This window comes from Psammomys obesus, unplaced genomic scaffold (genome assembly GCF_907164565.1).
Source record: "Psammomys obesus unplaced genomic scaffold, mPsaObe1.curated_primary_1811, whole genome shotgun sequence".
Classification (NCBI taxonomy): Eukaryota; Metazoa; Chordata; class Mammalia; order Rodentia; family Muridae; genus Psammomys; species Psammomys obesus.
Window position 1 is genome coordinate 17,673,111 of NW_026596039.1, and position 25,502 is coordinate 17,698,612.

General features: G+C 41.9%; 1 protein-coding gene across 2 annotated transcripts in view; it reads right to left on the reverse strand.

Moving 5' to 3' along the window:
• Positions 1-560: 560 nt before the first annotated feature.
• Peak1 (pseudopodium enriched atypical kinase 1) overlaps positions 561-25,502 on the reverse strand; it is a 214,401-nt gene continuing 189,459 nt past the window's right edge. The window contains exons 6-7 of one of the 2 annotated variants that reach the window (XM_055621942.1): positions 23,130-23,653; positions 561-3,083 (exon numbers count right to left, since the gene is read on the reverse strand). In XM_055621942.1, coding sequence (XP_055477917.1) covers positions 1,920-3,083; positions 23,130-23,653 — 1,688 coding nt within the window. In that variant the 3' untranslated portion in view covers positions 561-1,919. Of the gene's footprint in view, positions 3,084-22,910; positions 23,654-25,502 lie in introns of both variants that reach the window. The other variant, XM_055621941.1, reaches the window with a different exon arrangement.

Genomic DNA, 25,502 nt, shown 5'->3' on the forward strand with positions numbered 1-25,502 from the left:
GGCCAACAAACCCTCTTTCTGGGGAGTCCGGGGTGCCAGCCAGGAACACAAAGCCATCCTCCGTATGCAGCCTCCCACATACCATTCTCTTTAAAAAAAATGATTAATAAAATACATTCTCCTTTTTTCATCCTCTTTGATAAAGGTGAACCATGTGAAAGGCTGTTAAAAATGTTAAAAGTCTAGAAATTTCCAAGGCCACTAAGGTGCCACCCAAGTAATACTGCACAATCAGTCTTGGCTTTAAGACAACCTCTGCGCTGGTGGATGAGGCTCCCGGGCTCCCTCTCTGGCATGTACACAGAACACGTCTGTCAACAGCACCACAGGCTGCTTCCCCAGAGGCCTACCTCCAGCGTGTGCATGCACACGGGCACACATGTACACACTTACCGTTCAAGTGACTCTTGGGATTTCAAGGTTGAAGTAAACAGATACTCACAGTTTTGAATAAAACAAGTGCATGAGCATATGTACACACACAGGTGGAAAGAATACTCGCCTCTTAGCGCAAATATGTGCCAAGAGAAGAAAGGAAGGTTCTGTAGTTCTCACTCAGGTAAAGTTGCAACATAAACACTGTAATATACAGCTTAAAAATACATACAAAGATTGCACATAATCTATGGGAGAGCTCAGGCTCCTCGGGGAGCAACTCTCAGCCATCCACTGCATCTGTCAGCCTTCCAGTGAGCTGAGCTCCAGATCCACAGCAGAGTCTCAGGAGCAACGTGCCACTCATTCTAGGAGGCAGTCCTTCCGGAAGAAGCTGGCACTCGAAAGAACAGGCCAGACATCTTAGTGGCCTTCCCCACTTTCCCTGCCTTCTGGCCATTTCAATAGCCAGTTTCCAGGTGCTTCATAAGGAGATGTTAATGCCAAATGGACCGCCATTTCATTCAGGGCTGTCGTCTATAGAATTTGGCAGACTAGTTAATACTGGCTACCGAAAGAAAGGAGCTGGCCAATTACTACTTGTGGGGGAAGAAACTCAAGACTCAGGCGCTATCAGCCCTGACTGCCATGCTGATAGGTCTGACAGTAATCAAAGAACAGTACTTTAAAGTCTGTTCCCTGAGGGCCCCTGGAGAATTGCACACATAAATACATTATCTCCTCCTGTCCCGCCAACTATTCACAAACTCTGGATTGTATCTCATCCTGCCAAGGCACCAGTGACACCACCTTTGGTCAGCTTTGTAATGGGCCATAGGGAGTGGATGCCCAAATTTCAGCAGGCGGGACAGAGGGAAAGTGAAGGACAGCCAAGCAGTGGCAGCAGGGTTATGGCTGTTGGCCTGCTCTCTGTGCAGTGTACACCTTTGCTAAGAACAAGAATGGAAACCCATGATCCAACAGACGGGGTGCTCTCCTCTTCTTTCATCGTGTGCCCGAACAAGGGCTATTAGTCCCCAGTGACTAAAGCTGAGCCGCGAGGCATAGAGGCATGTCCTCCTGGGAAAGAGGCCATCACTGATAGCTTCTAGGAAGAGGAGTCTGCATCACTGGCTGGCAGCTGAGGCTGCTGACATGTGTACTGACAGCTAGTTAGCACAGGCGAGCTTCAGGGTTATGGAAGAGGTGGACGCAGCTTCCCAAGTTCACTCCACAGGAGCTGGTCCTGCACGGGTGTGCATTTTCATTTCGTACCCCACACTTCTGGGACGATTAGGATGATGACTGTTCCAAGGGAAGGTGACTGCACGTTTGTGCAGGTGGATTGCTGAAAAGAAATACCCAGCTTCTCACTCTGTGTACAGCTGTGGGTGACCTTGCTGAATGGACCCCTCTGTTCATGGACAAAGACGGCAGGCTGGCTTCCCTCCTCTCCTTGGATTCTGAGTGAGTATGAGGATAGGGACATGAGGGCAACATGGAGAAGGTGAGGTACTTAATAATAAAGACAACATCCAGGCCAATTAGCGGTGTTGCAGGATTTTTACAATGTAACTCAGGGAGTCTGTAGTGGCAGAAGCCAGATATTGCGCACAAAGCCAATCTTCCAGGCTGATGCCTCCTTCTCTGTCCAGGGACTTCTCAGCAAACTTGATCATCAGCAGGGTTCGCTTGATGTCCAACCAGTTTTGGAGCAGAGCGTTCTTCTGCACGAGGGATGTGGAGGTGGTGAAGGTTTGGAAGAGATCTTCACGGGGGCCCCAGAGCAGACACTGGAGGATGCCTTTGGCGTCAGAAATGAGGATGCGCTCAGAAGGGTTGGGATTCAGGAGGCAGCTAGCAAGCTGCTGTAGGCCCCAAGAATACGGGGAGCGGAGAGGGATTCGAGGCAGATCTGTGCGAGTGTACTCCTTCTCCTTCAGCTCGGGGTTTTCATCGAAGGGGTTGGGCAGGTGCAGCATCTCATAGATGAGGATGCCTGTCTGGAACTCATCACACTTTCTGTACTGGGTGGCGGCGATGACCTCTGGGGCGAGGCGGGACTGGTCTCGGAGTGCCTGGGGACACACCAGGTGACTCTTCTGCTTGGCCTGAGAGAAATTACTCACAATGAGCCTTGTGGGACAGGCTGAGGTGGGGCAGGGGTCTGCGGGTGAAGGGCCCTGGGCAGCAACCGCAGGCTGGTGCTGGACAAGCAGCAAGTTCTCCAGGCGTAGATCGCAGTGAGTGACATGGTAGGGCTTGAGATGCTCAAGACCAGAGCACAGCTGTAAAAGGAGCAGACACACTTGCCTCTCATACAGGTCAGGGCTTTTCCCGTGATGGGCCAAAGAATCTCGCACAAAGTCGGCCACAGTGAGGTGCGGAACCTCCCTAGTGATGACCACAACATGGCTTCTTTGCTTCTTATTTGTGGCTTGCTGGTTCTCTCTCTGGGACAACTGTGTTTCAGAGCAGGGCTCAGGAGTTTCCCGGGAGGTTTCTGCTTTCACCTCATCCTCACTGTCTTCAGGTTCATCCTCTGCCTTTTCAGGAGCATCAGGATCCTCCCAGGGTAGCAGACGATTAGGGACTTCAGCCAGGAAATGGCCGCAGTCCTGCTGAATGTTAAAATGAACAGCCAGACTCTGCCGGACAGCCAAGCTGTGGTAATACTGCTGAGATTCCTTAGCTTTGCTCTTGCAGATCTGAAAGAAAGCAGGAAACACTAGTTAGACTCCCTTCCATAACAGACTAGGAGGTGCTGAGGATGGCTAACTGGAAGGGGACTCATCAGGAATGAATAGCCACACAGTGAAGTCTTCAGAAAGGAGCTTGTCAGCCAGCCCTATGCTGAGTGACTACTGTTGGTGGCAACCATTTCTCGCTGACACCTACATTCAAGGCTCTGCTCGGTGCTGTGCTCAGCGCTTTCCATATACCACCTCGAGCTCTCATGTGAGCCCTTTAAAGCAGACCGCAGGTTCCGACTAAGGGTGCTGGAAAACTGGATGCGCACATGCAGGAGAATGAAACTGACCCCTAAGTTCTCATCAATTAAAAAAAAAAAAAAAAACAACTCAAGATGAATTAAAGACTTAACCTCAAGATCCAAGGTTACAGAACCAGCAGGGGAAAGCAGGGAAAGGCTTTAGGATGTTGCAACAGGAAAGAATTTATGCACAAGACTATAAAAGGACATGCAACAAAAGCATACAAATGGACAAAAACCATACAAAAAGACAAATGGATTATATCAAACTAAAAGAAAAAAATCCCTCTGTACCAAAGCAAACAGACAAGAGACTGAAGAGATAACAATGAGAGACAAATTTAAAGCTACACATCTGATAAGGTGCTAATATTCAGAACATATAAGAAATTCAAAATAAAAACCAACACCAATTAACCAACCAGAAAACCACAACAATAACTAAAACTCAAATGATACGATTACAGCAATTAGCACAAGACATACAACGGGATGAACACACACACACACACACACACACACACACACCTACAGGCAAAGGCAAATCAAAACCATATACCTCACTTCCACTAGAATGGCTATTACTGGGGCGGAGAGATTGCTTCCCCAGTGGGAACACTAAGTGCTCTTGTAGAGGACCTGAGTTCAGTTCCCAACACTCAGGCCATTGAGGTCACAACCAGCTGAAACTGCAGCTCTAGAAGACCCGATGCCTCTGGCATTGAAGGTGCCTGCACTCACATGTGGACACTTTACTCCCCCCACACATAATAATTAAAAAGGAGCAAAAATAAATCATAGAAAAAATAGCTTGTTACAAAAGGAAAGTGCCGGTGAGAATATGGAGAAAAGGAACCTCTTGCATATTGTTGGTGGGAATAGAAAGGAGTATAGTCTTTGCTGAAAAGGTGGAGATGAGCCTTAAATAATGAGCGCAGGGCCACCATACGCTCTAGCGAGTTCACTGCATAATCACAGGAAATAGAAATAGTACTGTTGAGTGAACGCCTGCATTTCAATGTTCACTATTGATAGGCAAGAAAGGGAAATTATATTAACTACTGACTGGCTATATGAAATACGGTACATATATAAAAATTAATGACATTCTGTCATTGATGATGGCATGGAAAGAAGCGGAGATCATTTGCTAAGTGAAACAAACCAGGTTCATAAAACAACGGTACGACTTCAGTCAGATGTGGATCCTAAAGAATCCTTATAGAAGCTGGGAGTGAAATAGTGGCTATCCAAGGCTGGGAAGAGGAGTGGGGATGTCTGGGAACCAGATCTGAACAACAGATTGGAGGCATGAATTCAGATGTGTTGTACAGTATGGCGATTATAGATAATACACTATTTAATTTCTTTCTTTTTTTTTTTTTTTTTTTCAAGACAGGGTTTCTCTGTGTAGCCTTGGCTGTCCTGGATTCACTTTTTCTAGTCCAGGCTGTCTTTGAATTCACAGAGATCTGCCTCCCACAGTGCTGGGATTACAGGCCTGCACCACTATGCCTGGCCACTATTTAATTTCAAAAGAGCCAGAAGGAAGGATTGCCTACCAAGAAATGCCACATGTCCAGATAAATGTTAGCAGTTTGCAGAGTTGAGTGTGTTGTAATGCCAAAGCTTGTACTACTCTACCTTTCCCCTACCTAGAAGACAACAAAGCAAAACAAACTTTCATGTACTTTCTGTAGGAATGTCTAGCTTAGCTCTCTCCTTCTCATCCCTCTCCCACCTCCTTCTTCGTAGTACTGGGGATTGAATCCAGAGTCGTCTTATGCTAGGGCAGCTCCACCAAGAAAGCTTTATTTTTAACAGGCCTCATTTTATAGCAACATTAGGCAGTAAGACCTTTCAGAAGTCTATGAAGCAGGCGTGGCTCAAGAAAGAAGGGGAGCTCAAGGGGACATAAAAACAAGAAACACATGAGATCACCCCAGATGGGTCTGGAGAGGCTAAGGGTGCAGAAGCAGTTCACCTCTAGTTCAGAGACCACCACAGCCTACCCAGCAGGGCCGCCACACACGGCAGGCAGCACAGACGCCAGGACTATGTGCTCTTGATTGTATGGGTGCTGCCTGTTTGTTACAGTAATATGAAAATGAGAAGTTTTAAAAACTGTATTTTATTCATTTTACTTAAAAAGAAAGCTTCAATTATCTTGGGAGATGCAGATGGACCCCCGTTTGGAGAAGCAGCACATACTGATTTCTATTCATAAAGATATTAAAAATAAAAGAAAAACGGGCAAGGGAGTCTCGGGAGAAAAGCATCTCTTTCTCATTGCCTATGCCTATTACAAACAGAGACTTGATAGCACTGGTCTATGCCATGAAAATAAGTCTACATACATCTACCGAGACATCTGAAAACAAGCTCTTTCAAGTCTTCTGCAACATATTACCTAATCAGTTTGAAAAGAATGCTTTATATTTATTTTTTAAAGCAAACTCTGGTCTTGAAATAGATGTCCTCAGGTGGAGTTCAAGTTCAGACATCTCTCTTTGAGAAAACACTCTCTTTGGAAAGCCCTCAAAGTCTGGGGCACATGCAGTGTAACAGAGCCTGTGTGCGCATCAATCACAGGGATCCCTTCCATAATGCGCCAATGGCAATACTTCATGTGTATGTGTCACCAGGTATTTAAAATCCTATACTAGCCATAATTTAGCTGTACGGGAGGTTGGATCTGGCATATGGTACCAGTAAACTCATTGGCAGTTTATAACTTGCTCAATATCATATTGCCTGCTGAAATGGAGGTTCCAGGGTTCCCACTCCTCAGTCTTTGAAATCCCTATCAAATATCATTGAGTTTGGTTGAATGAGACTGAAAATTAAACTCAGCTGTTGTGTTACAGAAAGGACACTCCCAAGGACTCAGGCCTGGGATTTAGCCTTGCCAATAGCTGAGTATCCTTGGGCATGCTCACTTATTTCCTTTGGATGTCAGCCTGCCTAATAAAGCAAACAACATAAAGAATATGGAAACCTTACGTCACAGGCAGTTGGCGAGATTAAATGGGATCAAGTATATCGAGAAAATCTACATATGACTAAAATATGCAAATGTAATGTTGATAACCAATTAGACCATTTGGAAATGTTAAAAAGGTTGCAATCTTACAGAATCTTTGTATTTTTTTCACAGAGAACAAGGCAAAAAAAAAAAAAAATCGCACTGTTTGTAGGATGTGTGTGAGTGTCCATGCCCTTGTTCCGTCTTTCCTTCAAGTTCTGAGAGCTATCTGCCACAGCAGTGGGGCTCTCTGACTGCTGGTCTTATGGAGGAATGGTTTTCTTTTTCTTTTTTGAGATAGTGTCCTATGAAGAGTCCAGTCTAGCCTGTATGGAGCTCAGGCTGGTCTCAGACTTGAAGTAATCCTCCCACCTCAGGGATCACAAATAGCTACCTATAGTCCTGGGATTACATATAGCTATGAGCCACCACACCCAGCCAAGGTAACCACTATTGATGCCAAGGTCAGCATTATGTTATAGTCCAAGGAAGCTATCCTACTTCTAAGAGAAAATGGTTTAAGGAAAAAGTTTAAGTAAAATGGTTTAAGGAAAAAGCTTTTATTTTTTACTATGACAAGTTACGTTGAAAAAAAAAACAAAAAACAACAACAACAACAAAAATCTCACTGTCTGGTGTCTCAACATCAAAAGTAGGAGCTATCCTAACTGTGATATTTTAATTTTACCTGCATGTATACACTGAGGTAGTCATACATATTTTTATAAAGTCTTCCAAAGTTTTGGGAGTAGATAAGAACATAGATTCTACAACTAGAATTTATGTTTAGCTTCACAGATCAACTTGAGATAAAGGATCAGAGTGACTTACAAAGAAAAAATGATAAATTGTTCCACTATTTTGGATGCTTGGGAGGAAAATGGTCTGCCTGGAGAGCAAACTGAGTGTAGGTAGCACTTCCTTATCTCTGCATTTACAGACAGACTGAAGAATAATGGGTCAATCTAGTTTAAGGGTAAATGAAAACAAGAGAAGAATGGAGCGTAAAAGAGAGGAAAGGTACCGGGCTTTTAATTGGTTTATAACCATGAAGCCAGTTAAAACCCAAACATGGACTCATGGAGATTTCCATAATAAGATTTCACATGATAGGTAGCTCATAAATCTTTATTATGGAGGCTGCAATGATGTTAACTTAGGCAGGAATATTATATTATTCTATGTACTACATAGTAGCCATTTTTCAAATATTAATAACTTGACTCTTTTAGATTAAAAAAAAAAAAAAACCTCAAAATGGTCTGACTTCAGATGATAAATTTCTAGTCCAAGAGTTATTTTGGAGAACAAACCACTCTTTCCAGAATAAATGGATAAAGTTCTTACTGCCAGTTTTTTTTTTAATTCCTTTTGCCCAATATTTCTTCTACTTGGGATCAAAGCGAACTTTTACTTCCTCTTTTGAACAGAATTTACACTCTTTCCTTATAAGGGTAAGTGGCCTGACTAGGAGCATCTCAAGAAAGAGTCCTCAGAACTATTCCCACAGGGATCCTGATACCATCCTCCATGCTCTGAACCAGAAACAGCAGAACAAGGATAGTTTCCTGCCTTCAGGAAGAGCTCACATTCCCAACACAAGAAACCTGTATGGGAAAGCCTTCTTAAAATGCTGCCAATGCTGGCAGATTCTGTGGTTGTCTACATTTTCTGCAACAGAAGAAAACCTGAGTGGCTGCACCCCAGAGACACTAGAGGGAGCTGCAGTATCAGCGTCCAGGCACGCCGCACACTGCTGCGGGAACAAGCCCCAGTGCTGACAGGCGGAAGAAGACCCCACCGTCTGTCTGTCTGTCTGTCTGTGATGCATCAGTTAGGGATGCTGAGTTCATGTAAAGGGAACATGTGACGGAAAGAGCACAAGCAGGCCAGGAGCCCACCCTGGGCACGGGGGTTTCACGTTCACCTGCTCACAGGGCATGCCTACATGAGCCGCTCTCAAGGGGGTGGGGACTGGGGGACATCAAGAAGGGCAGCTAGCTGGTCTAGCTGGTCTGACCCGCGACCCCACCGTGAATAATGCTCGGCTTGAAGGGAAAATGGGTGTGTCTGAGCGATATCTGGTTGCTGTCAGCTAAGCAGGCCAGCAAGCCTGCCGCTTCTACTGCACTTGCTTGCCATTGCAGCGTTCTGCAGCAGCCTGACAAGGTTTCCAACCACAGGGTGGGGGACACTTTAATCTCTGACAAGCTATCTGCTGGAAAACGGAAAAACAAAGAGTAGAAATAGAATCAGGGTCAAAGTATCCTCATTCAAGACCTTCTTAAACCTGGGTCAAACACACAACACGTACACAGCCTGGCCTCAGCAGAGAACGGTCTGGACAATGGCTCCTTCACACATAATCTGAAAAGTTTCATTCCAAACATTCATTCCAGTTCAGGGGCTCATTCTATGTGTTGCTCATGGCAACTGCTCTGCATACCTTTGAGGCAAATTTGTCATTATAAAGCATTTATGTTTGTAATAAGAATGTCAACCCAGACAGCTAACTTTTATAAAGTGGACTGTAGGGGGCTGTGACTGCAAAGCCACATTAGGAGCAGCTGGGAAGAAAAGACAGCACATGTCTATCATTACTGACCCTTCCAGAATGCCCTCACTGTCTAGAAACTGTAAAGAAGACCTCCATCTTGCTTCTCTTTTGACGACAGATACTCAATTTAAGGCAAGAGTCAGAGAATGGGGGAGGGCGGCATGAGTATGATATGGAGCTGGTCACTTACTGTTATCTCTCGATTCTTTGTCCCAGAGGTGGCATGAACTGCTGCTGCTGTTCACAAGACATTCTGTTCCGCAACCACCTTGCATATGCTGCTGACCTCACGCCTGCATTTGTAACCCACATTTCTCTCTGAATCGGACGCAGTAAATACTACCTGAATAATTTGTGTTGGCTTATCCCATGAATCCCTAATATTCAACACAACCAAACTGGAATACTTCCTGCCCTCCTCACTCTCCAGCCTTTCCTGTTCCTGGTGAATGGCTCCATTATCTGGCTCAAGTTCCCATTTGCCAGCATCAAGTTCACTCTGTATTTCTTCCCCATCTTTACTCCCTCTGTCCTACTTGTTCACAACTCCCATTGATTTTATTCCAAAATATCTTTTAAATGATCCTTCCTTCATCTCTACTGTTACCATTACTACCTTCCTAGACTACCACAAAGGGTTTCCAATGAGACTCCTTGCTTCTCCTACCAATTCCCTTAAAAGCAACATTCATAGGGAGTAGAGACATCTTTAAAAATCTGGTATCACCAGCTTATTTAGAGACCTTAGCACTCTCTCTTTACAACTGTATTTCCTGCTTTTTTTTCCCCATTTGTTCTTACCATGTTGTTCTGTCTGTAGCTAGTCTCCCACTCTTGTTGTACCCTTTCTGTTCTAGGCCTCCTTTTCATTCCTTAGGTGTCAAAGGGATTCCTACTTTTTCTTTCAAAGCCTTTCTTGGGTGTTACATCTGACAGAGAGAACGACTAACCATTCTAAACCACTTCTACACCAGGACAGCTCTCTTACTATATATAGTTAACTCATTTTTTGGTCTACTTTAAGGACAGACACTGTATCTCAGGGCCTAGCAGAGAATAAGGCACACAGTACATGTTCAAATTACCTATACAAAACACCAACAAACAAACAAACAAACAAACAAAAAAACATCTACACAAAACACCATTGAATCCAGTGTGGTTATACTGTTTATTTGCCCAGAGCAGCTAGAGTACATGAAAGGCTTTTATGAAACAGATGGAAGTTGGCAAAGTAATGGGGAAGGGGCAACAGCAGACAAGCCTAAGTAATCAACACTCATGAATGAGCTGACTACACAATCAAGTAAAACTGGATCGATGCTAGCTGTCTGCTGAACTCAGTCTGCCCCAGAGGCTCACTGACTTTGTACTGAACAAAACTACACAAGGTCCTTCATCATTCTACTCAATTCTCTATTCTTTTCCCCAAAGAAAGTAATAATTACAAAATGCAGGACTCTTCAAAAATAGCCTACATTAGCTTTTATTTTTCCATTATGGGCCCAGTGTGCCTTCAGCCTACTTCCACTTCATCAGCAGGGAATCTCATTTCCTTCTCATACTATGCGTTTTACAGTGCCTCAGTGAGCCTTAAGTGAGATGGATATTGTAGGGAATGAATTGGAGAGGGACAAAATGAGAGCCACTGAAGATCACACGCATTGTTCCATCTTGCTGTTCCGTGTGTTGCAGTACACAAAAGCACAACTGCAGATGGGAGCATGTAGAATGAAAACCCCAAGGTCTAAATTGATACCCAGTATTTTATACTGTGAATATGTAGGTCAATTGCTACTTGACATTAATTCCTTGACCTGCTAAGGAGTACCCTTTCAAAGCTTCTAGTTAAGAGGTAAGATCCCCCCCCCCCCAACCCTGTAGGCAATGTTGTTACAACAACATTTAAAAGAGGTGAAATGTTTAATATATGAAATGCTGTCTTGGCGCAAAGTACTGAGGACTCCACACTAGAAATCTGCTATGAGACTTGTCAGGTTGGCCAGGTATTTTAATGCTTAAATTACAACAAAAATGTTCACATGGCTAATAAACTCATTTGGAACCTACAGGAGATATTTGAGAAGGCAACTGTGTAAGGCTTTACCGTTTGATTTGTGACTTAGTGCTCAGGACCCAGATTAAAAATTCAATTAATGTGAACCCCAACTTGTAATTCCCACTATGTTCTTTCACTTCATTAATATTAAAGCTGACTTTTTTCATATTACGCAATCTATTTTGATTCCAAGTTCATGCGAGCCCAAACCTCTTCCTTCCAAGCAAGTTCCCAGCTGAGTCTCTGAGACTTCTACATACATGGAGCCATGAAATGAAGTGGTGTCACCGAGAATGGCTGTGTGTGTAGCTCACTACTGATCAGCCACTTTGTCACGTTTCAATGTAGTACCTATTTGTGTTGAATTATGAAAGTGGGAATGGTTTCCCATCTAGATTTTTTCCTTACTACTAAGATAGTAATTAACTGCCTTTGTAGATAGTATGAACTCGTTGTGAATTCCTACCAATAACAGCTTCCCCTTAATGCTTTTTCATTTAGTGTCTTGCTTTCTCAGCATCTACCCAAATAAGACAAATTGGGATTTGAGTAAAAAGTACACTAAAAGGAGCTGGTCTCCACAATTTACCTCAACTTTATTGTAAGCGTTTATCAAGACAGTGGTGTAGGTGGAAGGGGACGTAGCCCTGCTAGAGTAACAGGAAAGTCCCTTGTCTGCTGAGCTTTCTATTGCCTGGCCCCGAGAACAAAGACCTGTACTATCCAAAGAGAAGATACCCACCGTTTCAACTTGGCACTGTTGCGGAGGTGGAAACATTCAGAAAGCTAGTTGTATTTTTATATAAGTGAAATATTACGCATCTTCTTTAAAGAAAAGTTATCCAAATTTAACATTCAAGTTTTTTTTTTTTTTATGGCAGCACTTGTTCAAAGATTATCTCATGAGATAAATAAAAAAAAGTTTTTTTTTTTTGTTGTTGTTTTTCGTGAGACCAAGCAGTTATCTACCAAGTATCTATCTCATCTTTTCTAGGCAAAGGGCACTACACAAAGGACTAGCTACTGATTGGAGTACAATAGTTTAGGTTCTGCTTAGGAGTCAGGAGTCAGTCTGCCATGAAACTGGCATCTTGGCAAAACTGACCATCCCCTCTGGCTCCGTCTCCTTTAGTGAAGGATGATGAAGGCTCCTCTTAAATCTGACTGTAGTCCACTAGGATGTGTGGTTAGTGGTTACTGTGATTCTTTGAAAGACAAAGGCAATGGAGACTTCACTTGGATAGCAGGGAGGTTTAGTTCAAGTTTAATCTTATGCTTAGTTTTTTTTAGAGAGCAGGGAAGTAAGTCAGGGGCTGGAGTCCAGCCAGTGTGTGGCTCACCCAGACAGTCTGGTCTGCTGGTGGTAGTCTGCCAAGAGGAGAGAATAAGAGAAAACATGGCTGAGGAAGAAATGGGCTGAAAGGTAACTGGCTGTGTGGGAATCAATTTTGCTTTTCCCTTACGAAGACACATACTTAAAAGTTGACTATTATTCCCTGCCTCCTCATTTCTTATCCCTCTGACTTGCTGGGTTGGTATCCATCCCCACTATTACTCACTGTACTTCCTGAGGCTTACCAGAGAGTGAACTCTTGTCTTGAAATAGACTCAAGTTCTTGGCCTGTGGGACTTTGCCTTTTGTGACTAGAGTTCCAATTGCTCCTGCTTTGAGCACATTATAGCTCTTCTATTAACAATCTCGTACATCCCGTTTAGTCTGAACTAAGTCAAGATACTGGGGGACGAAAAAACTGTCTGTCTAGGCGTCACATTTCTTTTTTTTTTAATTTTTTTTTATTTTTCTTATTAGTTACATTTTGTTAACTCTATCCCAGTTGTATCCCGCTCCCTTATTCCCTCCCAATCCCACCCTTCCTCCCTCATCTCCTCCCTGCCCCTTTCCAAGTCCACTGATAGGGGAGGACCTCCTCCCCTTTCACCTGACCCTGTTTTATCAGGTATCTTCAGGACTGGCTGCAAAGTCCTCCTCTGTGTAGGCTTCACATTTCTTATGAGTCCCATGCTCCTGTGCTTAGCTGGCCATGGAGCCTGTCTAACTGGACTGTCATTTGCATGCTTCACAGACAACTCATCCTTCTGATTCATATAGCTCTTAATGGCACTGCTATCCTTTTGAGGTTGTCCTACTAGAAATTTTTGACTGCTGCTTTCATCTTATATCTAGCACTTACTATGTATACATGGTTTACACATTCGCTAGCTCTGAACCACATGCTCCTTCTTTTCCTTTGTCCCGTTGCAGTGTTGGTAGACTCAAAATTACCTGGACTATTAAAAAAATACAACAGTGACCTCTCAGCTTTCAGTGTTTTGGGCCCCTCCCAGTATGATTTTCTTTCCAAATCAGTATTGCTGCCAACCCACAAAATATCATAATGTTCTATATTATTTTTAAAAGGTCATGAAATATTTTATCAAGTGCCCACTATTATATATTGTACTAGGTACCAAGCATATAAGAACTAAAAAGCCAGCCGGACGAAGTGGTGCAAGCCTGTAATACGAGCACTTAGGGAAGCAGGCAGGTGGCTCTCTGTGAGTTTGAGACCAGCCTGGTCTACAAAGTGAGTCTAAGACAGCCAAGGCTACACAGAGAAACCATGTCTTGAAAAAAACAAAACAAAACCAAAAATAAACAAACAAATGAATAATTAAAAAGCCATGGCCCTTGCAGTAGATGTCAAAAGTAATGGTGGGTTAGAGACACAAGAATGTTTCTGCTTATTTGTACAACTTGGCATGTATGTGTGTGTATATTCTTTTGGTTTCTTTTTTAAGAAAGAATCTAGTAGTATAATCTAGCCTGGCCTGAAATCCAAGATCTTCCTGTGTCAGCTTCTCAAGTGCTGGGACTACTACTCTTACAATGGCTTTATTATGGTCTGACTGTGACATACTCCCATGGGCTCATGTATTTGAACATGGAGTCTCTACCTATTGGAGCTGTTTGGAAAGCTGTAGAATATTTAGCCTGTGGGGCTTCAGTGGGGGAAGTGGGTCAGTATGAGGAGGATACTGAGCATTTATAGCCCAGCCTTGCTTCTGTCCCTCCTTGCTCTCTGTTTGCTAATATAACAAGATAGGAGCAGGCAGCCTGACTCTCCGGCTACCACTGCTGCAGCCACTCCTACTACTGTGTTTTTCTGTCACTATGGGCTGGCATGTTCTCAAACTATGAGTCAAAATAATCCCCTTTCCCTTAAAGATTCTTCTGTGAGGAACCTGACCAGATACCTCTTAGTTCTTTGGAACAGGTCTGGGAGGACTGTGCAAGTTTAGAGCTGCAGGCTAGAGAAAGCCAGGATTCTATAAGCAGAGGTCAGTGGGTGAGGCTAACATAGAGCTTGGTGGATCAGTCTGGTGGGGCGTTCAGGAGACCAGAATGTCAACAGAAATGTGGCTAGGCTCATTAAGTTTCAGACGGAAGCAAAGGTTCTACTGAGAACTAGATATGACGCCGTTATGTCACATGCTGGCAAACAATCTGGTTACATTCTGCCCATGTCCCAAAAATTTGAGTGAGAATGAATTCAAAAGCAATGAAACCAATTTGACTGTAAATTTCATGACAGCATAACATGGGTTATTGGTCACTGGCTGAAAAGGGTTAGACCTGTGTAAGGACAGGTCAGGAGGCTAGGAAGAGAGCAGCTCTCACAGCTAAGGAGATGAACACAGGGAGATTCAGCACTCTGTACTGGCACAATGGTACTAATTGGGAAGCTGCAGAACTTGTAGCAGGTGGGCCTCACTGGAGGAAGTGGGTCACTAGGGGATGGGCCTTGAGGATTATAGCCCAGCCTTGTGTTTAGTCCTAATCTCTTTCAGTTTGCTGGTTTAATGAGATATGAGCAAGTAATATCATATTTCTACCACCACAGCCACAAGCTGCTCCAGCCATGTCTTCCTTCCATGACAGACTGAAGTCCCAGACAGTTAGTCAAAGTAAATCCTCCCCTTAAGCTTAGGGTGCTTCTTGTTAAAGACTTCGTTATAGTGACAAGGAAAGCAATTAATATAAGATTTAGGAATAAACTAAGTTTTCTACTTTACCAAGAGAGACTAGACTTAGAAAAGGCATGTTCAAGGCCAAAGCAACATAGCTAGTATGCAACTAAACCATAAATTAAACCTATTTCTTCTGGCTTTAAAGCCTAATTCTTAACCACTGTGTCAAAAGGCCTCAAAAGTTCTATATGGAAACCACTGTCGGGGTGCTGCTACAAATACAGTTTCCCGGAGCTCATTGCCAGCAATTCTGATTCTGCAGGTAAGGAAATGGTCCAGTTAGTGAGGATCCCTCAGGTTATAGAATAGGTCATTTGTAGATCAGAAGGCTGAAATTCTTCATTGAGTCATACTGTCTGCCAGGAGAAGGGCAGTACAGACAGAAGAACCAGCACGTGCAAAAGCCGAGGAACATGAAGCGCAAGCTATTTATAATTTATGTTAGAGGACAGGACTACAGAGACAAGTCACCAAGGATACCCAAGGGTACCTGTGCCTTTAGGAAACTGTGATGATCTACAGCCTCAAATGCTCTGGTCTGCCCCCTGTCACTGACTATATCACGATATAATCTTTTAACAAAACCAAAATCACCTAGAATGACCATCACTTTCATATACGATTTAACTATATTACTATTCTATAGGTAATTTTAAACAGAAGTATGGTCATACTATTTGGTATTTTATGACACAATAAACATTTTCCATCTTACATAGTCTTTGTAGTCATCAATTTTAATGGTAATAAACATTTAATTAGGATAATGTGCCTTAATTTATGAAACTGTTTTCTTAATATTAGGAGCTTAATTTGTTTCTAATTTTAGCATCACTGAAATTCTTGAGGTTGCTACACTCCGTAGCATTCTCTTACAATCTTAAGGGAAAAAAAAAGATGCTTACATCTTTGAAGTAATGAGAAAGAAAACATCAAACTACAGAACCTATCTAAATATGCTTAGGCTCATGCCTAATATTAAAGACTACTAATGAGTAGCCTATAGAATGTGGACTCCTTTCCCAGTATTGCTAACAACACTACATTATCTCATTGTATATAGTTTATGAAAGCAGTTTCACTACATAGCCACGTGCATTATAACAATTTTACGAGGTACGTATGGCAGCCAGTTTCTGCTGGTATAAAAACTAAAAGAAGTTCCTTGACCTGTTTAATAATAGAGATAAATTTCAGAACGTGGGCTCAGATGACTCCAAAGCTCTTTATTCTGTATTACAATGCCTTTTAGTTTAAGATCAATACAAATAAAGCTATTCACGATGAAGAAAAATTAGAATAAATGAGATAGGAAAACCTGCATATTCAGTAAAAGTCCCAAGTTAAAACCATTCATTTTACAACAAAGACCAACACCTGCTATGGATTGAACTGTCTCCCAGAGACAGTTGCATCCAGAGATAAGGGCAATAAGGAGGTAATTAAGGTTAAAAGTTATGAATAGGAGCCTGATACGATGTCATTAATATCCTTGTAGTAAAGAGATATCTGGAGGCTCTGAAAAGGTGGCTCTCTCAAGCCTGTGAAAGCTTTCACCAGGAACCAAGTTAGCCACAACCCTAACCTTGGGCTTTCCAGACTCCAGACTTGGGAGAAAATGAATTTCTGTTAAGCTATGACATCTATGATGGTTTTTCTTTTTTTAAAATTATCACTTATTACAATTTATTCAATTTGTATCCCAGCTGTGGCCCCCTCCCTCATCTCCTCCCAATCCCACCCTTTTCCCCCTATGCCCCTCCCCTAGTCCACTGATAGGGGAGGTCTTCCTCCCCTTCTATTTGACCCTAGCCTATCAGATCTCATCAGGACTGGCTGCACTGTCTTCCTCTGTGACCTGGCAAGGCTGCACCCCTCAGAGGGCGGTGATCAGTGAACCTGCCACTGAGTTCATGTCAGAGAAAGTCCCTGATCCCCTTACTAGGAACCCACTTGGGGACTACTAAGTCTATAGGCTACATCTGAGCCGAGGTTTTAGGTTCCCTCCATGCATTGTCCTTGGTTGGAGTATCTCTTCAGGGTCCCCTGGGGCTCAGTTTTTATGACTCTGTTGGTCTCCTTTTGGAGCTCCTGTCCCCTTCAGGTCTTTCTATCTCCCCCTTCTTTCCTAAAATTTCCTGCACTCTGCCCAAAGTTTGGCTATGAGTCTCAGCCTCTGATTCGATATCTTGATCAGTAGTCTTTCAGAGGCCATATGACAATTTTTCTATCAGCTTACATAAACTAAGACTATGGGGGTGCCATTTCAATAATAGTTAAGAATGTTCTAGAAGTACCTTTAGAACTAGGTAGATGTGGAAAGCATTTAGAGATGCATGTTAGAAAATGCCTGGATAAGTATGAACTGACAACTACAACAAATATAGATGTTAAAGGAGATGATAGTGAAGTATCTGATAGAAATGAAGAACACATTTCTAGAAACTAATAGGAAGTTGACTCATGTCATTAAGTGGTAGAGAATTGGATTTCACTGCGTTTTGTTGCACTGGACTATTCAGTGGTTTGTTGAGGAAACAATGTATGTGAGATAAAGTTGGATTTTTAGTTGAGATATTCAAGTTAGACATTGAAGAAAAACCTTGGTTTCTCTTGACTGTTTAGGGGACAATAAAAAAGGGGACAGAAGATGTGGACTATTTGGTCTATTCATATTGTAAAAGCCATGAATGTTTAATCTTTTGTTTTGTTTTTGCTTTACTTTTTTTTTTTTTTTTTTTGAGACAGAGTTCCTCTGTGTAACAGCTCTGGCTGTCCTGGAACTTACTTGCTCTCTAGACCAGGCTGGCCTCAAACTCCCAGAGATCTGCCTGCCTGCTGAATACTGGGATTAAAAATGTGTGTCATTACTGCACAGCTTTTTTTTTTTTTTTTTAAGATATATTGTTTTATGACTACAGGTGCTTTATCTGCATGTATTCCTGCAGACCAGAAAAGGGCATCAAATTGTGAGCCACCATGTGGGTGCTGGGAATTAAATTCAGTACCTCCAGAAGAGCAGCCAGTACTCTTAACCACTGGGCCATCTCTCCAACCCCAACCTTTTGTTTTGTAGGCTCACGTAGCCTAGCCTGGCCTCAGACTCTATGTAGCTGAGCTGAGGATGGTTTGAACTGATTTTCCTGCCTCTGCCACCTAAGTGCTAGGATGACAGATGTGTACCACTACACCAGGCATGGAAGCTTGATTTTCTTTCTTTTCTTTTCTTTTTCTTTCTTTCTTTTTTTTTTTTTAACAGGACAGTAAGGGCATGGGCTAAACAGCCATTTGATAAAGAGGTCTCAGCAGAAGTCAGGAACAGGGACAAGGTTATACTAGCAGAGACTGCCAGTTTGGGTACAGTTTTTGTCCAAAGGGGATGCAGAAAGTAGAATGGCATGAAAAGAATACCAGATACCTTGAATTCTACAGACCTGGCCCATAGAATTCTTTGGCTGCCGATGTGCACTATTCTTTAAAGAAAAGGAAGAAAGCCATGGAGGAGACAAAGAGGTTAAGACTATTGCTGGAGAGGTGGCTCAGAGGTTAAGAACACTTACTGTTCTTAAAGACCTGGCTTTAGTTCTCAGCTCTCACACAGGACAACTTACAACCATCTGTAACTCAGCAGTTCCAGGGAATCCAGTGCTTTCTGGCTTCTGCAGTCACACACATGGAATGCTCACACACTCATGTGGGACATGCACATAGGACATATACATTAGAAAAAAAAAACTTAAAAAAAAAAAAACAATGCTGTTCTTTTACTAAGGGTCCAGTGGGAAGGGCTGTTTCCTTCTAGGTGTCAAATGATGAGCCTATTTTTCTAGATATGGACAATAAATAATATCTCAGGGTGGGAGAGCCTTTTTTTTTGCAGTTTTATGAATGACAGAGTATCAAACAAAAGAGTGCCTTTTTGAGTCATATGAGTTAAGGGCATTTGAGACTTGGTAGATTTGGATTTTTGGTAGCCATCTCTCTTTCTTCTGATTTCTCACATTTCAGGATAGATTATCTATCCTATGCCTGTGCACAACTCTATCTGGAAAGCAAATAAGTTGTCTGGCTTTACCAGGATCACAAATAGCAATGTTGCATTAAGATGAATCACACCTTAAGTCTCATCCTTATCTCACTTAGGTACTATGCAGATGAGACTTTAAATAAGGACTTTAGAGTTGATCCTTAGGAATAAGACTTTTATGGTGGATGGGAATGTATTTGCCTCTGATAAAGACATGAATTTGAGAGTGATGGAAGGAGGATGGAATCCTATGGACTAAACTGTGTCTCCTTCCAATTTACATGCTGAAGCTCTACAGTACAATGAGGGTATATTTGAAGATACAGCCTACAAAGAAAGAGATACTTAAATAAGTCATATGGTTGGGACCTGGATACAATAGGACCAGTGTCCTTTAAAGAAAAAATATTGGAGCATTTGTTCTCTCTTAGTGACTCTCATCACAGTGTGAGGGCTCAGAGAAAACAGCCCTTATCAGAAAATAACCTGGTTAGAACTCTGACTTTGGACTTTTCAGCTGGAAACCTGAGAAAATCAATTTCTACTGTTGGGCTAGGGATTTAGCTTGGTAGTCGGGTGCTTGCCCAGTACATGCAAGATCCAGCAACAATTCTTAGCAACACACACACACACACACACACACACACACACACACACGCACAAATTCTATTATTTAAGCCACCTAATATATGATATTCTGTTACGGCAGCCTGGAAAGGCTGACACAAAGTAAATATTTTAGTAGTTTATCACTGCAGTGAATATGTAGGTATGACCCTTTATCTTTTAAGTTGACTTCCTTTTGTAATATTTTAAAAGACAAGTCCTATTAGACTACTTTAAATTCCACTAATACGGGAAGGAATATTTTAAGAAGACAAACAGTAAAAAGAGTTGTTTGTCCCAACCATTGGTTTCTTTTGCTCATCTCTGCAAACACAGGGGTCTCAGAGTTCTTAGAATTTATTCTTTTAAGGTTGTATAATCAATTAGGTACTTCTGGAAATGCCCAGAAAGTCTTCAAAAAGACATTTATTTTCAGCATTTAGTGTAAAACACCCTTTCCCAAACCTGCCAACAACTCCCAGTATATAATCACTTGCCACCTGTTCTTTTGAGATTGCTTTTGTATTATTACAAGCAAAGAAATCAATACTACACCATTGATTTAGGAAAGAGACAAGATTACGTGGCAATAATACATAAAGTTAGTCAAGCCCCACTTCTCAATTGTTTTGAAAGAACAGAATTTTATGCTCCTTTCTGAAATAGGTACTCATTCTGCATTGGTGATCTTGTAGCAATAAAGACCCAAGATAGATAAGGTACTATAACCCCAATTGATATAACAGCTCTTGAGAGCTACACAGAATCTCAAAATGCTTTCTTATACTCAATAGTAAGATAGTAACTTGAGTCCATATCTCCTCTCTGCAGTTTGTCCCTTGGTTTAATTTTAAAAGTGTAGACTGCAGCAGAGGGTCAAGGCAGTCAGAGGTGGAGGTGTTGAAACTGCAGAGAGCAGCCAGCTGAAGAGATGGTCCAAACATATATGTCTTGATAGGCAGGTAGGGCCAATTGTTTACCTTACCCATTAACTTACTAAGACACCATCTGGTCTTTCTAAGCTAAATTATCATGTAAAAGTCATTTAGATATGTTAATTGGTTTTGAACCAGTGAATAGAATCAGTAAAAGGAGGCGATGGGAATGGAGAACATTATGTTGAGCTTTGTGCTTTTTTTTTTTTTTAATTTATTTTTATTAGGTTTTTTTTTTTTTAAAGATTTATTTATTATTTATACAACATTCTGCCTGCACACCATATCTCACTATAGATGGTTATGAGCCACCATGTGGTTGCTGGGAATTGAACTCAGGACCTATTGGAAGAACATCGAGTGCTCTTAACCTCTGAGCCATCTCTCCAGCCCGCTTTGTGCTTTTAAAACCTTTCACTTGTATTATTTCATTTGATCATCACCTTAGTCCCATAAAGTACATGGCTTATTATTTTAAACATCTGAAAAAAGAGGAAAAAAAAATCTGTGAGATCCAAAGATTATTAACTCTCTTAAAGTAGGGAAGAAGCCAATGGCAGCTCACTTAGCCAAACAATAGCCTCAAAGCAGGTGTTATTATTGACAAAGCTACTAAATGTTAAAGTCAGAATGAGAAGGCAAATCTTTTGGAGATTAGTCTATGCCATAATTATTACACTCATAGGGTTTGTGGTTGACTGTCACAGTGAGTATAGCTGGACAGGAATCCTTAATGTCAAGTGGTCTGGGTATCTCAAAGGCTAGTAATAGTGGAATGTTTGAGATACATTTAATAAGTAATAAACAACATGACAGACAAAGCACAGGTTACACAGAAATACCTGAGTTTTTTTTTTTTTTTTTTTTTTTTAACATTACACTTGTGTGTGTGTGCTTGTCAGAGTCCAGGAATCCATATTCTCCTTCCACTCTCTGGGTCCTAGGGATTAAAATCATCAAACTCAGTCATCAGGCCTGAATGGCAGGTGCCTTTGCTCAATGAGCCATTTTGCTGGCCTGATATCTATGCTTAAATTTTAGCTCTACTTCTAGCTGTGACCTCAATTTAGTTACCTCACTGAGCAAAACCTTCCTCATGTGTCAAATGGAAAAAATGAACTTGACCTTATGACTATGATATGAACATTAAGTATTAGTTATCTTTGTCTATAAAAGTGTCTCCCAGGATGGCTCTGTGATTAAGAGTACTGCCTGCTCTTCAAGAGGACCTGGGTTCAATTCCCAGCACCCACATGGCAGCTCACAACTGTCTGTAACTCCTGTTCCAGGGGATCAGACATCCTCACACAGACATACATGCACACAAAACACCAAAGCACATGAAATAAAAATAAATTATTAAAAAAAAAAAGTGTCTCCCAGGAAGCATACAAGATACAGAGGAGGGGTAAACAAGGGTCTCTTACTTGGTAGAGAATAAAGACAGAACAGGGAGTGAAAGGTGCACTCTAGACTTCATTTTTATAGTAACCACTGCAAACTGCCAAAGCTCAATGGCTACTTCTTTTAAGAGTGTAAGTTAAGTCTGTGCCAGTAATGTTCATTCTCAATGTCAAGGATTTATAAATAACATGGAAACATATCTCTGGGTAGGACTATGAGGGTGTTGGCAGAAAGGTTTAAAAGACTAGGAAAGGCACACCCTGAGTGTGAGTAAACATGGTCCTTTGGGCTGGAGCTCCAGGCTGAAATAAGGGGAAAGTTAACTGGGCACCAGCATCCACCCCTCTCTGCTCCCTGACTGAAGAACAGTGTGACCAGCCAACCCACATACCTGCTGTGCTTTCCCCACCCTGATGAACTGTATCCCCCTCTATTGTGAGCCAAAAACCAACCCTCCATCTCTTAAGTTGCTTCTTGTCAGGTGTTTGGTCATAAACAAATAATACGCAATCCTTCCGGATTTCCACAGAATGTTTGTTTTCCCATATTTCCTTAGTGTCTATTTTTCCTTTCAATAATAAATCTGCTTATTAGAGCATCTGCTAATATAGGAAGCTCACTCATTTCTACACAATGGAGAAATTGAAGAGAGAAAGTGGGAAGGAAGGATCAAACCACTTTGGTAACAAGGTAAGGCTAGGCATGGTAGTACATACTAGCACTCCTAAGGAAAAGGCTGGCATATCTCGATGAGTTTGAGGCCAGCCTGGTGTATATAGTGAGTTCAAGGCCAGCTGAAGCTATGTGGTGAGACCCTGTCTTAAAAAACCCAAAAGAAATTTTGGGAAAAGAGAGAGAGAAGGAAAGGAAGATTAAGGTGAGATTCTCAATATCTTCCTACCTTGACTGCATAGTTACTGAGCGGGTCTTTTGCATACGAGGCAGTGTAATAGACTGCATCTCCAGCTTCGCAGCATGGTTTGTCACTGGTTAGCCTGAAGTCTGACCAGCTGTCCACTCCAAAGCGGAGTTGGTCTTTCTGCCCAGCCATGAAGAGGTCTTCACATTTAGCTGCCAGTCTCTTCAAGGCATCTGTATGAAGGCTTCGGAGCTTACTCACCACTTCCTCCCGATTGTCGAGTCCTCGATAAAGTGCTTGTCTTTGTGGCTTCTGGATGCTTCGAGCCTGTCTACAGGAGAGACCACGACGGCTGGAGAGGGACTCCATACTGTTGGAAAATCTGTCCTTTACACTGAGAGTGGCTAAGCTGGAGATACTGTTTGCTGCCGAAGGAGCAGGTCTCTCCTTGTGCAGAGGTCTCTCCAAGGATTCGTAAGACTCAATGTCCAGTCCTTTGAGCTCATAGCTAACAGAAGACCCAGCACTGCTGGCGTCCCAGTTGGGATCGATATCATAGGTGGGATTAGCCACAACACAAAGACTACTTTGCATGCATTTCTGAAGGTCTTTGGAGATTGGCTCTGTATTGGCTCGTATCATTTTCTTTGGCAGTGGGGGTGGTGTGGGTTGGGAAGCATTCAATACTTCTTGGTCTGTCTTCTCTCCAAAGGCAATGGCATCATCCAAAGCTCCCTTGGGGTGCCGTGGATGCTTGGGAGGTATCATGGCTGCTCTAGATTGTCCTGAATTATTTTTAAAGAGAGAAGAAAAGAGAATTAATAAAAAATTTTGTTTCATAATTGAAACAAGTAGAAGTGAGTGAAGTAGGCATGGGGAGTCTAGCAATCAGTCAATGCTGTCACTGAAGTGAAAGGTGAAACCAAGGAACAAATGTGTGAGTTTTGAAGATCTGAATCCAAAGCTCGATTGGAGTAACAAATAGAAATTATGTCTCTGCATTTCTCTGCCAGAGGAATGTGGCACTAATTTAGGTGGCAAGCTTTGTTTTCAAAAGGAATCCAGATTCTTTAGTCCTGTTCCTTATTGTTAACAGTCACCATACCACAGCACCAAGGAAGGACAGACACTAGAAACACCTGCATGTGACAGTAGAAATGACAGCATTTGTGGATCAAGAAAATACTTGGGAGCACTATTGAAAACAGAATTGAAACTAGCAATGAGACCACTGTACAGAGCCTGACAAAATATTGTTTTATTTCTTATAATGTCATTCTAATTTTACATTTTATATAGCACCTGCCATTACATATATGTACATATAATTTATGTATCCAATATTTATGTTTAGAGGGCAAAACACATTAAGGGTTCAATGATACTTTTCAGTTTCCAACATAAGGGAGAGAAGACATTATTTTTTTGAAGACAGAAATATATCATGAAACTTCTATAAAAGGTACTAAAATGAATCATGTTATTAAAATGAGGCCTTTACTCAAGAGATAGAGGGAGAGTATAATGTTTGGTTATGGATTGTGTTATGTTGCGGTCCTAACCTCTGCTCTCTATGAACAGGTCCTCATTTGGAAATTGAGTCTTTGTTAATCTGATAAAGTTGAGGTTAGGAAAGCCTCTAATCAAATATGGCTGGTATCCCAGTAAGAAGAACACAATGTGAAAACAGATAAGGATAATACTACGTGGTGACAAGGGCAGAGACAGAAATGATTTGACAGTAAACTATGAATGCCAAAGATGGATGGCTATCATTAAATGCCAGGCAGAGGCAGGAACAGATTCTACTCAGTGTCTCAGAAGAAGCATAGTTTTGTGGACAGAGTTTCGGTTCAGGTCCCTAGACTCCATAATTGTCAAAGAATTAGTTTCTGTTGCATTAAGCAACCCATTATGGTGCTTTATTACAACGATCCTGGGAAATAAATATACGTTTCTATTTATTATCATACAGAGTACAGGTAAGAGGATGGTGTGATGGCTAATACTGTCAACCCGAAGCTATCTAGAATCACCTAGATAGGTTTGGATATGTGACCTTTGCCTATGTCTGTGAGTTGCCTTATTAGGCTAATTGGGGTGGGAAGAGACACTCCAAATGTAGGCAGCACCATACACTGGGCTGTGATCCTGAACTGAATAAATAAAGTGAGCTGAACAGCAGCAATCATCTCCCTCTACTTCCGGACTGCAGATACTGACTGCCTCATTTCTACTGCCGTCACTTCCCCACCATAACAGACTATCCTTAAACTCAATGGGGAAAGTCACAGATACAGCTGCTTCTGAAGATGCTAATAAATGTAAAATGGTAGGCTGTTTTGCTAAAACCATGTCCTTGAAGAAATATCAAAGGCAAGAAACAATAAAAACTGTGATTATAATTAATTCCATTTCTTACATATAGTACTTTGATCAAGAATATATAGGAGTTTAAATAAACTACCAACTACCACTGAAGGATCTCCTCTTCCCACTAACAGCACATAGCAGTATTTGTATAAGAAAGAGAGCTACATTAAACACAAACAAAAATATACAGTGAGAATGCATGAGGGAGGCATAGAGGGAAGGGGCAAAGGGAGTGGGAGAGGGAAGAAGAGGGAGGGAATA